This window comes from Mirounga angustirostris, unplaced genomic scaffold, assembly GCF_029215605.1.
Source record: "Mirounga angustirostris isolate CCGP_5_RB_7025 unplaced genomic scaffold, mMirAng1.0.hap1 SCAF_17, whole genome shotgun sequence".
Classification (NCBI taxonomy): Eukaryota; Metazoa; Chordata; class Mammalia; order Carnivora; family Phocidae; genus Mirounga; species Mirounga angustirostris.
In genome coordinates, this window is record NW_026991725.1 from 31912389 (window position 1) to 31929468 (window position 17080).

A 17080-nucleotide genomic window follows, 5' to 3' on the forward strand; every position below is an offset into this window, starting at 1 on the left:
TACAGCTTTTCTGAACAAAATGTTGTCTGATATGAGCCTTGCTTTCACTTTTGATAATTCTTTTTTTTTTTTTCACTTTTGATAGTTCTTATACAGTATACTAGTAAAATCCCATGCAGTAGGATTTAGTTCTGACTATGGTACTAGCTACCATCTCTTCTCTTGCAGTCTCTGTAATTCTTATTTCTCTCAGGGGCAGAGTGTCAGAATGGGGCTGCTAATAAGCAAGTCAGTTCCAGCATTTAAGTGTACATATAAGTGAGGGCAGTAGGGAATCCCTGGTGAATACAGTTTTACAAGGGAATAAAAACAAAGGTTAGAGGGCTTAGAAACTTTTCCAGGGACTTGTCAGCTAGAACAATGGCTCCTAAGCACCAGTCCATCTGAAGTTTTCCTTAGTCCCATTACAAAATAAGAAAAGAGAAACAGCCTAGAATTTGTTGTCTTTCCTGTTTTTTTTAATATTAAAATATTTTTATTCTATGAACTAATGGTGACAGTAGATGGTAGTGGCACTTTAAATGTTCTTACATGGCAGGGCGCATGGCAGCAGAGCATGTGACTCATGATCCTTGGGGTTGTGAGTTCAAGCCCCACGTTGGGTATAAAGCCTCCTTTAAAAAAAATAATAAATAAGAAGTAGCAATCCTTTGTTGGTCCCCAGTTTTTTTTTAATTTTCATTTGTCTGTAAAATCTTTTAAAGCTACTGATGATAGAGTATGTATTTAACCTGCAGAAATTTGGAAATGAACATGCAGAAGCATTCTTGTAAGGCTAGTTGCATTTGAGAGGTGAAATCTAAAGATCATTAAGGCCTCATCTCTTAAATTTATAACAGATATCTTACCATTTAGCAAAGGAAAAGGAAATTTTTTAGGAATACTTCTCGTTGTTTTACAATATTAGTACCATTTGGAAATCCTTTACATTTATTTTTCTGAATCCTAAAAAAGGTAATCTTAGATAAACATGATGTCCTTATTTCTTAACAGATGAAATACTTTTTATTATTATGTTATGTTAATCACCATACATCACATCATTAGTTTTTTATGTAGTGTTCCATGATTCATTGTTTGCATATAATACCCATTGCTCCATGCAGAACGTGCCCTCTTTAATACCCATCACCAGGCTAACCCATCCCCCCACCCCCCTCCCCTCTAGAACCCTCAGTTTGTTTTTCAGAGTCCATTGTCTTTCATGGTTCATCTCCCCCTCCGATTTACCCCCCTTCATTCTTCCCCCCCTGCTATCTTCTTTTTCTTTTTTTAACATATAATATATTATTTGTTTCAGAGGTACAGATCTGTGATTCAACAGTCTTGCACAATTCACAGCGCTCACCATACCACATACCCTCCTCAATGTCTATCCCCAGCCACCCCATCCCTCCCACCCCCCACCACTCCAGCAATCCTCAGTTTGTTTCCTGAGATTAAGAATTCCTCATATCAGTGAGGTCATATGATACATGTCTTTCTCTGATTGACTTGTTTCGCTCAGCATAACACCCTCCAGTTCTATCCACGTTGTTGCAAATGGCAAGATTTCGGGGTTTTTGATGGCTACATAATATTCCATTGTATATATATATATACCACATCTTCTTTATCCATTCATCTGTCGATGGACATCTTGGCTCTTTCCACAGTTTGGCTATTGTGGACATTGCTGCTGTAAACATCGGAGTGCACGTACCCGTTCGGATCCCTACATTTGTCTCTTTGGGGTAAATACCCAGTAGTGCAGTTGCTGGATTGTATGGTAGCTCTATTTTCAACTTTTTGAAGAACCTCCATACTGTTTTCCAGAGTGGCTACACCAGTTTGCATTCCCACCAGCAGTGTAGGAGGGTTCCCCTTTCTCCGCATCCCCGCCAACAACAGATGAAATATTTTTGATACTTCCTTCATATCACCTATATTAATAGGTGACTTCTAAGTAACTTCTTCAAGGAAGCAAATCTCCAAAAAAAGGAAAAAATAGCCAAGATTGAGAACAATATAATTATCTTAAGTGGGACATACTTCCTTTTTTTAAAAAAAGAAATGATATATTGTCTGCTTTACTCTTGGCAAGAATAATATAATCTACTAGGAATTTATGTAAATGAAAATTTGATTTTATCAGCAATGGAATTATTTCATTCATTAAAATGTCTAGATAACAATTTAGAGCATGTTCTTGATCTTTATGCTTAAGAATGTGTTTGAAATGTTTTTCCCAAAGAAAATCCCAGCAGATGCATTATCACCAGACTTTTTCTCCACTGGAAGATCCTGGCTTTCTGATGAAGGAGTCTGGGTGAAGTTAAGGGAGGTATAATTGAAGTTGGGCAGGCAGTGGTGTGTTGATAAAATTTTAACAGCCAGCTGGAGAAGGAGAGCTTGTAGTATTTGCTCATTTCCACTGTGTAAATAAATATTCTCGCCTCGGCTAATTTCAGGCTACCAGGCTGCTTAACAACCAGCTTTTAAAAATACTGCAGTGGGTTCTCCTGGACCAGTACAGGATGGCTTCAGCACACCACTTGGTGGGGCAAGGTGATGGTGCCCCCACTTTTGTGGGTCAGTCCATTAGTTCCAAACAACTTTTTTCTCTTCCCTAATTCTTTGGACTTCCCTATTCTTAGGAATAATATTTTTTTCTTAGTACTATGTCATCAAAGATGTCATTTCATTAGTAATCATTGTTAATAGAGCTGGAATCCATAGTTCATTTCAGGAAGTCACCAGTTGAAAGTAATAGTTAAAACTCTTAATAATTTGAGAACTGACTTATAGTCCTTACAATATTGAAATTAAGTTGCTATAAATATAAAGCTTGTACTTTGGGGGGAAAATAGTAAGTTTTATTAATCATGAAAAAAATCTGCATATTTTCAAATAGAAAACCAAAATATGTATTTTTGATGGGTCTTGACTCTTTTTTTTTTTTTAAAGATTTTATTTATTTATTTGAGAGAGAGAGAATGAGAGACAGCATCACAGGGAGGAGGGTCAGAGGGAGAAGCAGACTCCCTGCCGAGCAGGGAGCCCGATGCGGAACTCGATCCTGGGACTCCAGGATCATGACCTGAGCCAAAGGCAGTCGCTTAACGAACTGAGCCACCCAGGCGCCCCGGGTCTTGACTCTTTTAAAAGAGCCAATCTTGTACAGAAGTCCACAGACTTTTCCTTTTGTCCCCAACTTACTCTTTTCCTCCTCAGATGTAACCTGTGTTCCATTTCAGGTATTCAGTGACTTTTTTCTTCCCCCTGCTTTCCTCCCTTAAGAACCTGTCAAGTCATACTAACCACACTTGATCCTTAAACAACCCAGAGGTTAGGGGCACCGACACCTACAGAGACAAAAATCTGCATACAACTTGTGACTCCCCCAAAATTTAACTTTTAATAGCCCATTTTTTACCTGAAGCCTTACCGATAACATAGTCAATTAACACATATTCTGTATGGTGTATGTATTATGTAATGTATTCTTACAATAAAGTAAGCTAGAGAAAAAAGTTACTCAGAAAATCATACAAGAAAATACATTTACAGTACTGTACTGTATTTCTCTAAAAAAATCCACATGTAGGTGGACCCGTGCAATTCAAAGCCATGTTGTTTAGGGTCAAATGTAGTGATTTTTACTTCTTACTTAAAATTCATTTGTACTAACGTGTGCATTCAACCTAAGGTTTTTTAAATCTCTGATTTGTTCACTGTGGTTCAAGAATCACTAAGCATTTAACGAGAGTGGAAGCCTGAAAACCCACCAAGCCTTTTTCTGCAGCTTCGCCCTAAAGATCAACGGATTTTATCAAATTAGGAGAGTAGAGTATAGAGTTCAGGAGGGAACTAAACACAAAACTGGCAGGCATTTGTCTTTCCCATTGACTCCTTCCTCCTGGGAAGATCACACAAGTGTCTGGTCCCATTGAAGCTGCATTAGGTATAGTCTAGGAAGCTGCTAGTTCTGTAAGATCTTGGGATCCAACCTGCCTAGTTGAGATCTCTCTGTTGGCTGGGATTCCTTTTCTCTGTTCCACACCCTTCCTTCCCACTACACATTCACATCAAGTCATATATACTGTTTTGGACTTCACATTAAACCTTTTTGGTGGGGGCGCCGGTGGGAGGGTGGTTCCCAAAGGAACATGTGACTCTGTTCTCTTAAATGCTATCAGATAGAAAAAACCAACACATTGTTTTCAGCATTTTCAAGTATGGGAGAAAAATGAATTTCCATGTGCAGATTTTCACAAATGTCATGGTCAGGCTGTCTCACAAATGATAACATGGGGGAGATGATGATGATACATACACTTCATACATTACAGATGTAACAAAACTTTCAGCCCTGGTAAAAACAAAATGAATTCACTAGATGAATTATTCTTTGTCTTTATAATAAATTATGTACCCTGAGCATTTAGTAAACACATAAGAGATCTTTTCTAATTTTTTTTTTCCCCAAACAGATACGTGATCAAAGACCCAAAAAGAACTCAGTTATCCACTTGGTAATTATTAAGTAATCTGTTTTTTTCTGTCTCAGAGAGAAAAATCCCAGATGAAGATTTCATCATCCTAATTGATGGATTAAATGAAGCAGAATTTCACAAACCGGATTATGGGGACACAATTGTTTCATTTCTGAGTAAAATGATTGGAAAATTTCCTTCTTGGCTCAAACTAATTGTAACAGTTAGGACCAGTTTACAGGTATGTGTTTGTTTGCTTTGGGACCATATATTATTTCTCTTGGAGAGTACTTAAACAGAAAAAGTTCTAGATCCTTGTTCCTTAGTGATGAGTTTTTTTAAACCTCTACCATGTCCTAGAGCACTAGCAAGAATAATTCCCAAAGAGTATATTTTGGGAGTGAGAGATCAGATGATCTCAGTCCAGTCTCTGTGTATGACTCTCTTAGTTCAGATTCCCATTCCCATTGCTCTGGGTAAGTTTTGATAAAGTGTCCCTCAAAATCAAATGAAAAGAAGGTCCATTTTTCTAGACTTTGTCCTGAGCACAGCAATGCAAATTACATCCCTAACACTCTAATTTGCTGTTTGAGTTTTGTTTTACTTTTTTTTTTTTTTATCATGTAATGCCATGTAAAACCCAGTTCTGTCTGCCATTTAGAGTCAGATTTTCTCCTTCCCGCCTCTGCTTCAACTCAGACAACTTTTCTATAACAGGACGGTGTATGCCGTCCTCTAAGAAATATTGGCAGCATTAAGGCTTTAGATGAAATGTACTACAACTGGGAGATAAGATTTTTTTTTTTTATCTTTTTTACCTTCCATCCTCACTCACTGATCACTTAATGGCCTAGAAGAAGGACTAGAAATGTGGGACTGAGCCTGCAAAGACATATGGGCTAAGGATAAATAACTTCACCTAATCTCTCACAAGGTTACATAAAACCTTGTTCTCGTTGTAGTTGAGTTGGTATCCCCTATTCCTTACATATTCATACTTGGTTTGGAACAGTTTCACAACCTTTTTTTGCCTAAACATTGCCTTGTTTGTTGAACATCAAAGTCTCACATATTACACACCTATCCCACTATTTCGATACAACCCACTTGTAATAATTAATAGTGTACAGAAAACAGTTTCTCCTTCTTTTTCCCCATTCCCAGGGACTTAGTAGTATTTCTGCATGTTGCCCAATTAGCTTTGCTGCCTTCTTCAATCAGAAACTATACTTATAATGCTGGCCACCACCTTGCAGATGTTTGTTGTTAATCTCAAAGTAATTTAAATTAAAGAATGTGGATGAATCAATGTAAATGCATCTTTACAACTAAAAATTATGTAATCTACTGTTACTGGTCAGTAACTTGATTGTTAAAAATGAAGGATGAAAAAAAGAAACTTCCAGGAACACAATCTCTGACTAGTTTTACTAAATGTATGCTTAGGAGATGTTATCCTCATTTGTATTTTTACATAATGCCATGTGCAGAGTCAAAAGACATTTTAAGTATGACTTGATGAGCAGATGACTTTAACTTTTCAGCTGTGCCAAAGGACAGGAAAAAATATGTACTACTATACATATTAATCTACAAAGTCAAAATTTCAGTGTCCTCATAAATCAAGACCTGTATAACTTCCCAGATACTTCATTCACTTTGACAACGAATTTTCTTATTTTCATTCAGCTCTGACAGTGAAATAATTCACAGGTCTTTAAAAAAAAAAGAACCCTCATATTTGATAATTCATTATTTCCACAGACATTTCTGAAGTACTTCAAGTGTGTCAGGCACTTTCTAGGAGCTGAAGATAGAGCAGTAAACAAGACAAACTATATCCCTGCCCTCATAAAGCTTATATTCCAGTGAGGAACACAAACAAAAACTAAGTGAAAAATTAAACATATATTAAAATTTTAGGTAGTATTGGTGTTCTGAAGACAAATAAAATAGGATAAACAGATAAATGGGAATTATAGTTATTTTAGATAGGGCCATGGGAAAGCCCTCTCCCAGGAGCCTGGCAAAATAATGAGATCTGATTTACCTTTTTAAAAGATTTCTTTGGCTGCTGGCCACAAAGATAATAAAAGGTAGGGGATCGAGAATAGGAGCAGTATAGGGGAAAGGCTTAGACTAGAGTGGTCATGGTAGGGACCCTGTGAAGTGGTCGTATTTGGACTATACTATGAAGGAGAATCAAAAGGACTTAATGATGGGCTGAATGTGGGGTGGTCAGGAGAGAAGATTCAAAAGCAAAACATGGGATTTTGGTGCACAATTGGGTAAATACCAGTATGAGGAAAAGAGAAAGATCATAGAGGCCTATAATTTGGTGGTGGGGTTGGTGGTAATGCGGTTCATTGACATGGGAAGGTTTTGTGGCAGGGGGCAAAATTCATTAGTTCTGATTTAGTCATGTGAAGTTTGTCTATACAACATTCCAATGTAAATGTCGAGTAGACCAACGTATACAATGAGAGCTCAGGGGAGAGGACTAAGCCGGAAACACAGGTTAGGCCTCATCCAGGCAAGGTGAAGATTACATAAAACCTTGACAAGAATCATTTCAGTGAAATGATGCGGTGTTGAATCTGATTGCAACAAAGAGAGGACAGAATGGGAAGGAGGAACAAGAGAGAGAAGTAGAGAAAACTCTTCTGTGAAGTTTTGCTAAAAATGGGGACAGAGTTTTAGGATAGTAGCTGGGGGGAGGGATTGTGGTGCCATTCGTCTGTGTGATCCAGTAAAGAAGAAAAAATTGATGCAGAAGAAAGAGGATACTTGCAGGACCAAAGTCTGTGTGCAGATAAGATGGCATCCAGAGCATAAGTAACCACAAAGCCCTATCACCTTTCCCCAGTATAATTTCCAAGCAGATCACCAAGGTACCAAGCATATTAGAAGTATTCCTTTAGGCTAAGCATCTCCAAAAAGTCTTCACTAAAATGTAGTCATCTTATTAGGAAGGTTAGAAAGGCACATTTTTATATGGTGTTCTTTGAGTCCTTGTGCATTTCTCTTATTGAATTGTACTTGGATGTTATGCCATGATTTACACTAAGATTGTAACAAAAGAGTTATATGGCACTCCACTTTCTATTTATGTTAGGGGTGTAATTTAGAATATTGACTATTAAATCACTCCTAAAGTACCCTTTGTGAAGACCAATAAAAAATTATCTCAAGTCTCAATGTTAGGAAAAGTTGTGTCCCCTCTGTGCAACAAATTTGTTTTTACTTATGCATACTAATACTTGATCATATTTCCCTCTTTGGCCACTCGGAAGTTTAGAATAAATGTGTGGACCTCAGAGTGTATCACAAGAGTTAGGGGAAACTGAAGGTCTTTCTGTCTCTCTCTCTCTCTCCATCTGTTTTAGGAAATTACCAAGCTGCTGCCTTTCCATAGGATTTTTTTGGATCGACTAGAAGAGAATGAAGCCATAGACCAGGATCTGCAGGCTTACATCCTGCACCGGATACACAGCAGCTCAGAGATCCAGAATAACATTTCACTTAATGGCAAAATGGACAATACTACATTTGGCAAACTCAGTTCTCACCTCAAGACCCTCAGTCAAGGGTCCTATCTATACCTGAAACTCACATTTGACCTCATAGAGAAAGGCTATCTAGTGTTAAAGAGCTCTAGCTACAAAGTAGTTCCTGTTTCGCTCTCTGAGGTTTATTTACTCCAGTGCAATATGAAGTTCCCAACCCAGTCTTCCTTTGACCGGGTGATGCCTCTCCTGAATGTGGCAGTGGCCTCTCTGCACCCACTCACTGATGAACATATCTTCCAGGCCATCAATGCTGGTAGCATTGAAGGCACCCTAGAATGGGAGGATTTTCAGCAGAGAATGGAGAACCTCTCCATGTTCCTAATCAAGCGCAGAGACATGACTCGTATGTTTGTACATCCTTCTTTTCGAGAATGGCTTATCTGGAGAGAAGAAGGAGAGAAAACCAAATTTCTCTGTGATCCCAGGTAAGCCATAGACCTGTAATAAGCAATTCTGAGCCTATTTTGTATTGATTGCATGGAGCATGGGTATTGAAAGCAGTGAGAAGTGTTCTTCATTGAACATTTCACACAAAGGAAACATCATCTCTGTTTCTTCTCAAGACAAGGCTGTAATGAGGTTTTTATTTTCTCACAATGTTATTTCCATAAGACTCAAAATCTGCATAGATATTTAGAATACCCCCCTACCTTTCTATATATTCCTAAATAATTTTCTTTGTGCTAGTGAACCCAGGCTATAATTAATTTGGCCATTTCATAGACTTCCTCAGTGTTCTTCTGATATGAAGAAAGAATTGATATATTGTTCATCTCTTTGACTTAAACCAGAATCATTTTAAAATTGCAATTGCCCTTTTAAAAGTCATATCATTTTTAAAGCCACCAGTGACTAACCCCATTAAAGCCCATCCAGTGCTAAGGTTTATGCTGGAAAATGGAATCTTAAACCTCACAGCTGAAACAGACCTGAAGAGATCAGCTGGCCTAGCTGCTCTCCCTGTAGATGAAGAAGTTGCCATTGTCCCCATTTTACAAAGGCCTTAAGATGCTGAATCAGTGCCAGAAGTCATCAAGTTAATAGATAGGAGGAAGGAGGAAGGACTAGAAAAAGAATGGTAGATATGTGGTATGTACCACCTTTCCCTGCCCTGCAGTCATGCACGCCCAGCACTCTTGCCTGATGAGCTTGACCCTGACTTAACAATCTTTCTCAGCTCAACAAGCCAGACTAGGTGTGAAACTGTTTCCCATTCTCTTGGGTAGAACCTGGATCTCTAGCATCCTAGTGGGGTGTGCTTTCTACTCCACACTACCTTTTTAAAAGAATTACTCCTTTAACAAAGTTGGTGTTTTCATATATCCCTGCCTTCCGGGAAACAAAGAAGACACCAACAACAGAGCTGGCAAATGCAGAGCTTATTCTGGCTCAGAAAGAAGAGAGGCCAAATTTGGCTGTGCCTCCGACCGTGACTCATCAGAGAGGCTACACCTCTCTGGCCACGCTGGGGTTTTATTTCTCCTCTGGCGTGTTCTTCACCCGGCCTTATTGGACACAACTGTGCTTGTGGGCATGCTGCTCAGCCTACTACATGCCAATTTGTTAGAAAATTAGTTCCAGATACTGATGAAGATACTAAGCCAGGCAGTAGATTCTGTGGTATTTTCCCTGAGAGAGAAACTTTTAAAGAAACAAGCTACAGTGGAAAGAACATGGGTTTTTGAGTCATTACCTGCATATAAATTCTGTTTCTTCTAGGAACTGTGACCTTTGGAGAGTTTTATGTTTCTGAGACAATTTTCTTATCTATGTAAAAGAGATAATTCCTAAAGTTGTTGAAAACTAAATGAGGTCGTATAGTATAATTCCTAAAATAGCACAGAGTACAAAGAAAGTGTTCAAGGAATCTTCTTCCCCCGCCACCCCACCCTTTGCAGTAATAGACCCTTTAGATATACCTTAACTAAATCCTGTGGCTAATTGGATAGGCAATAGTAGTCCTCTGCTATTAGCATTCGGGGGCCCAAAATTTAAAAAAAAACAAAACAGAACTTGAGTCTGAGTCTCTTCTATGAATTGTATGACATTCCCAAGAGTATTTTATTATAAATCCCACTAGTACTGCTACTATGCTAAATACATAGAGTTGGAAACCACATATTTAATAAAAAGAACCAATCTAGAATTGCCTCATGAACACTTTGAAATCAGTTTCCAGAGAAACTTTGCCAGTTGATCTCTCTCTCTCTTCCTGGAACATCTCAGAGAATTGAATGCTGAAGTACAAGGCAGCCAGGCTCCCACTGAATTAACAGTGTCCTGACAACAGATAAAACCCTCAGGGGCTCCCAAAGGAGAAAATATGGCATTTTGCAGCCATATCCTGACTTTACAAGCTTATCTTCTCAACATGATTTAGCCAGAAGCGTTTTGGCAACAAGCTGATACACTGGCACAAGCAAACACTTCTAACTTCAGATGCTGTGTGGTCTGTTCCCTGGTGATTGAATAACACACAGAGCTGCTGAGGGATCATCATATATCACTTAATGGCAGAGAGAATAAAATAGTAGGACCAGGAATTACCAAAAAAGCTTCTTTACATTTCATTTCAGTTGGAATCCAGCCTTCTATCCAGCACTGTCTGGCACCAGCTTTGTTACTAAAGTATTGATCTCAGAGTTTGAGGCCCCCCTGGGTCAATGAGGTAGAAATTCACTAAGAATTTAATGCTATGGGCAAAGCCCAAGCTGGCCTTTCAAAGAAACTGGCTGTAATTGCTTTCCATTTCAGGCAAGTCTGATTAGCAGGACTCTTCCAAAGCAGGCGATTGTCTTTGTGGCCTTCAGCCTCTGCTTCCTGTACATTTCCCCTCTGCTCTTCTGTTTCTCCCCAGTTTCTGTCTAGAGCATCGCACATATTTCCGTAGACCAGAGAGACCAACTCTGTGCCTCTGAAATCATGCTATGTAAGCCAGTGCTGACAGGCCTGTCTCAGTGTAAGGAGAACTCTCAGAGGCAGCAGAACATCTCTGTCTCTTCTAGTCCATCTTCCTTGGCTTTCAACACTCACTCGTTCACCCTGAACTAGCTGACCTTATTAGGGAATTAGACACAGAAGAGAATATTCTGTACTGAAGCCAAAAAGTAGTTGATCTTCATCAGAAATAGGCCACCCACGGAGGTACTTATGCTAAGCTGAAGAGAGTCAATAATCTGAGGATGGTGCTGGAAAGAGGAAATAGCAGAGCCAGAAGTCAGTGCTACAGCTGAGATAGAGTTTTCCTTATTTTAAGTATCAGACGGCCTGTTGTCCCAGGGTGTCAGAGAACTGACATCCCAGAGAGAATGACCTAATGTTGCATAAACATATAACTGTCGCAGAAAGAGATGAGTTATAGATGTCTTTTCTCAGCTTGGTAACAGGATGGGTGTGTGTGGGCGTATCAAACTGTGAGCAGAGCATCACTGAAAAATTTATCACATCAGAACTTCTAAAACTTTGGATTGCATTCTGGATGAAAATATGCCTCTTGAAGCCCTGACAGACGTCAGACCTCACCACTTTATCCTGCTTTCCATTTCCCACTATTCATCATTGTCATATCCTGTCATACTCTGAAATTAATCCATTTTATATTTTATTCCCCCGGGCACTGAGATATCAGATTAACTCCCTAATCTTACAAACTAATCTCTGCTGTTACGCTAATAAGAGGGAGATAGAAAACCCATCTGAAGCGACTTGTGCATTTCAAGTAAGGCGTTTGAGAAAACAAGTCATCAGTCTTTGTTATCTAACCTATTGATGACTTTGATAGTTGAAATTTGAGGCTGGGAGAGTAAACAGTTGGGGGCTGCTGGCCCTGTGCAGCTTAATATTTCTGCAGAGTGTTAGGCTAGCCCTGCATGAACCCCCACCCTTTTTTTGTTTCCTTTCTTCACTATCTTTGTCTTCCTGGTATCTAGCCTCCCCTTCCATAGGAACAGATCACAGATCAACATTTAAGTATATAAATATATATATATAAGATCTTTATATAAAGATCAGAAGACTCAGTTGCCTTATTTTTAAGTGTTTGAATAAAACACATGAGGCTTGTGAACTTTGTTGAGTACTGAACTGCTACGACCTAATGAAGTTCCGATTTGGGAGCCTGATTTGGGTTGACCTGATTTCCTCAAACTAAGAGAAGCAAACTTTATGGCAGGTGAAAAAGGAGGGGGAAGGGCTACACAAATCCCTTTTGAGGACAGTTGAGTATTTACTTGACTCTCTGTGACTAGAGTTGATATCTTATAACACATGGTCTGTTGAGATTTGTCCTAGTTATTTTGGTCATATTAGTCCATGAGTCACACATCGGAGACCTGATGCTCCAAAATCCATGCCACAAAGCAGACTGTCAGAGGAGAATAAGCAATTTTCCTAAGGCAAAAAGAAGTCATTCCCCCTAAAAGGGAAAACTAACTTTGTGCAGAGGACCTGCACAGCCTGCCTTCTTATAGAATACATGGGACTGAAATAACCACAGAATGGTGAGTTGCAGAGTTAAGGTGATCTGATTTTCTTTTTTAATAATCATGAGGATTTTTTTTATTATGTTAATCCCCATACATTACATCATTAGTTCTAGATGAAGTGTTCCATGATTCATTGTTTGTGCATAACACCCAGTGCTCCATGCAGAACGTGCCCTCTTTAATACTGTTTTAATCCAAACATGAGCCTCCGGGCAGGATGACATTTAACCTTGCCCTCTCTGAAGCACAAACTCTAGGTTACTACTGATAGCCATTGCAGGCTCCCACAACAAACCCTTAAATTGGGAATAGGTTCTGCTTTCCAAAAGCATTAGGAAAGAATTCAGCAGTGATGGAACATGGGAAGGAAAAAAGGGTCTGGAACCACATCAGCCCTTAGGAGGTTTGGAAGAGTTACATCAAGGAAAAAGGCAATGTACATCCTTTACTGGCACTTGACTTAGTAGATGATCTTACCTGCCTGGAAATATTAACTCTCCAATCTCTGTGCCGGGTCTACATCTGCTGCACTTCTAATTCCTTTCTATCACTGAGGGGAAATTAGTCTTCTGATGTTACAATTTGCATGTGTACTTTCCAAGGAGAGATTTCATTGATATGTCATATTATTAGAGATTTGTCTAATTTGCCAGTAAATTTTTTCCCTTATTATCTAATCCAGTTTCTGACTCCCTATTGGCATCAAGAATAAATGTGGGACTCATATCTGAAGTATTACTCTAGTGACCTAAGGTCATGGTTTTGTGATTTAATTTAGCAAGGGAGAAATTAGATGAAATCTAATGTATATCTTGGAATACGTCCAGTTTGCCAACTGTATGAATGTCCTTCAACTTTACAAATTTGTTTTCTCTCCGTATAAATCATGGGGCCCACATCTATTAGTCAAATAGGCATATTGTTCCCATCTTTAAAACTCTTATGCCTTCAACAATAACACTTTTTTTTCCCTTTTCCAAATCCAAAATTAAGTTTGGAAAAAGCTAGTAGTCATTCTTACTGTCATAAAAACTCATGTGAAGTTTGCTAAGTTAATAAATATACAAAGAAATAGTTATTATGGTAAGATGGAGAGAGAGCATTCTTTTATGATTTGGAAGGCATGCAGAAGAGTCAACGAAAGAGAACACAAAATGTACTTGTACTGTCCTATATTTGATTTTACTACAAGAAAGTAATATTGCTTTATATGTTTAAAGTTATATATAAATATATGGGCGCCTGGGTAGCTCAGTCGTTAAGTGTCTGCCTTCAGCTCAGGTCATGATCCCAGGGTCCTGGGATCGAGCCCTGCATCGGGCTCCCTGCTCTGCGGGAAGCCTGCTTCTCCCTCTCCCACTCCCCCTGCTTGTGTTCCCTCTCTCACTGTGTCTCTCTCTGTCAAATAAATAAAATCTTAAAAAAAATAGTTATATATAAATATATAGATATATGTATATACATATGTGTATATATGTATGTATGTGTGTGTGTGTATATATATACATATATATATATATTTTTTTTTTTTTTTAAGTGGGTATGCCCTGAATAGCAAATGCTGGTTAAAACAACTTACCTAAAAATCTAAAATGGGAAGTAGAGCAGGTGATTAAGGAAAAGTTTTGGTACTGAAAGTAGCATAGGAAATAGAGGCTAATTTGTCCTATTAATGAGTCTCTGAAGCAACACTGGCCGAATGAAAAGATGGGAATCCCACAGGCTTTCCTAGGTTGTCAAACCATGATTAATGGCACAGCAATCAGAAGTAGTTACCACCAGCTTAGGGGGACATGACAGCACATTTTCTTTGTTGTGAGTACAGCAACTTACTCAGCTGTCTCTGGAGACTTTCAAAAGCAGCTAGAGCTCCACATTTGGTAAAATCAGCACTAATAGGCTTCCATCCTCTCAACCGTAAGAACCCACAGCCGTGACATGTACTCATATGTATTCATTCAGCCATCGGCATATTCAGTTGGCTCTACCGTTCCAGTTTTACTCATAAGTATTCACGGACTTATTTCCACCTCTACAGACCACACCCTAGGTTCCCACATGAACTGCTTTAGCCTCCTAACTAGGGAGAGCCTCCCCTCTATCCATTCTCCACCAGCAGCCAGTCATTTTTTCTAAAGCACAAATCCAACCATATAACTTCCTCTTGAAAATTCTTTAATGGCTACTTCAAAGCCCTCCATAACAAAGATATCTTCTGCCCACCTTTTTAAATTGAGCTCATTCATTCTCCCTCTTATTCATGATATTCTGGTCATAACTGATTGCCTGCAAATTCCTAGAACTTACTAAGCTCTCTCCCACCTCTGGGCCTTTGCACTTAACAATTCCCGCCGTCTGGAGCTCATTTTCTCTGGCTCATCACATGGCAAGATCTCTCACTCCTCCTTCAGATCTCAGCTTAAAATGCCATTTCCTCAGAGAGACTTCCACTTGTCACCTTATATAAGTAAGTCCCTCCTTGTTTTAGCATAGCAACCTATACACTTCCTTCCTAACAGTTGTCACACTCTATTATTAATTTGTTATATGTGAATACTTGTTTATATTGTCCGTTTTCTCCTCCAGAATGTGAGTGAGCTCATGAGGACAGGAGCCTTTTCTATCATGCTCACCTTGGGCTTCCTAATGATTAATACAGTACCTGGCACACAGTCAGCACTCAGTAAATATTTTTTTTAATAATGGATTAAGGAAACAAAGGAATGATAAGTGGTACTAATTTTAAGCTTGCAGCTAAAAATATTTGAGAAACTCTCCTGACAGTTCAACAGTGTCTTTTGTTCACTCTGTCACCATGTGTAAGGAATAAGTGAAGACATGCATTTCAGCAAAGATTCAATGAACAGTTATTAAGTAATCTTTTCACGACTGTGTTAAGCACTGCAGAGGATACAAATATAAGTTAGATAGATCTGTCTACCAGGACTTATAGGTTAGTGTAACTAACATTTATAACTAGCTATACATCAAGGCAGAGTGCTATGCTAGAGGTATAAACAATGAGCTGAGCAGCATGGAGGAGGAAGAGAGAAGTGATAAATCTTCAGTGCCTGCTGTTATTGTTTTAAATTGTCACAATTCAATGTAGTCATAGCTCTTCTGCTTCATGAATCCCTGCCAACTGCCCCAAGACTTCATTATCAGAGGACAAGTATCCATTTTCCTCAGGCCAGTGATGCATTAACGGAACAGAAGGGCTATAGGAAACTGTGGAGCCAAGTGGGAGAAAAAAGGAAATTTCTGTCAGATTCAGTGTTTAAAAAGAAGGAATGTTGCTCCACCCATTTCTACAAAAGCAGATCTTACGCACACTTTACTTTTACAGTCTGCGACTTAGGGTTGACTTTCATCAGGCTCTTTTATTTCACTTCCACATTGGATATGAAACAGTAGGACAAGCTGACTAGCAATGTGTTTTGTATCCAGGTGCCATGAGAAAACCATGACAAGAACATGCCAAAGCAGTTACTGACTGATAAACTAAAGATGGAAGAAATTTTTGCAAAGATCTGTGGGTGTCATTTGCTGAGAATTGATAGCAACAAGCAGACTGTAAGGCAGCAACCACGAGAGTATGGCTGCAGGCAGGATTCTTTTTTTTTTTTTAAAGATTATTTATTTACTTATTTATTTGAGAGAGAGAGAGAAACAGCATGAGAGGGGATAGGGTCAGAGGGAGAAGCAGGCTCCCCGACGAGCCGGGAGCCCGATGCGGGACTCGATCCCAGGACTCTGGGATCATGACCTGAGCTGAAGGCAGTCGCTTAACGAACTGAGCCACCCAGGCGCCCACAGGCAGGATTCTTAAGATGAGAGGTGGAAAAGATCAGGAATGTCAGTCTCTTCTCAGTATTTGAGTTCTAGTTATACTCATTTCCCAGCCCACAGTGGCAACAGAGATGCCTGCAAATTCAAGGCCAAAGTGGATTAGTGAATTAGAAAGCGGATCTGCAAGTCCTTGTGTTGCTCTTCCTTGAGCCCATCCACTCAGCATGGATTTGTTCATGAAACATTTATTGCACTTCTACTCTACACCAACGACTGTGCTATCCACCAGAGAAACTTAGACTAGTGAGACACCTCCTGACACTAAAGCCATTACCTTCTAAAGGGAAGCAACCAAAAATAGTGCCATAGTACAGAGTACCCTAGGAACCTAGACAAAGAGGAAATACTTTGCAGAAGAGGTGACATTTCAGTTGCGCCTTGAAGGATGAGTTGATTCCATGAAGCAGCGCTGGAGTGGGAGAGCACTGTAGGCAGGCAAGAAAAGGTCATGGCAGGAGCAAAAGCAGGTGTGAAGATAGGAAATGCCTTTGCGGAATTGTGAGAAGATGTGGTTAGAGGATAAGACACGTGGTCAGAAAGAATGAATGGAAGTGTCACTAGGAAGAAAGCCTTGACTGCCATGTTTAAGACTTCACAGTTTATTCTGTAGATAACAGAGAGTCTCTATAACTTTTTAAGGACGAGGAGACAAGTAATCTTGTTACATTCTATTATTAATTTGTTATATGTGAATACTTGTTTA

The 17080-nt window shown here is 39.2% G+C and overlaps 1 protein-coding gene across 10 annotated transcripts in view; it reads left to right on the forward strand.

Moving 5' to 3' along the window:
- The window catches only part of TANC2 (tetratricopeptide repeat, ankyrin repeat and coiled-coil containing 2), a 361538-nt gene that overhangs the window by 289069 nt on the left and 55389 nt on the right, over positions 1-17080 (forward strand). For all 10 annotated transcript variants that reach the window (XR_010408383.1, XM_064582223.1, XM_064582220.1 and 7 more), the window contains 2 exons: positions 4550-4716; positions 7862-8469. Coding sequence is in view for 9 of the 10 variants with exons in the window: in XM_064582223.1 (XP_064438293.1) it covers positions 4550-4716; positions 7862-8469 (775 nt within the window). In the remaining variant the exon portion in view is untranslated. The remainder of the gene's footprint in view (positions 1-4549; positions 4717-7861; positions 8470-17080) is intronic.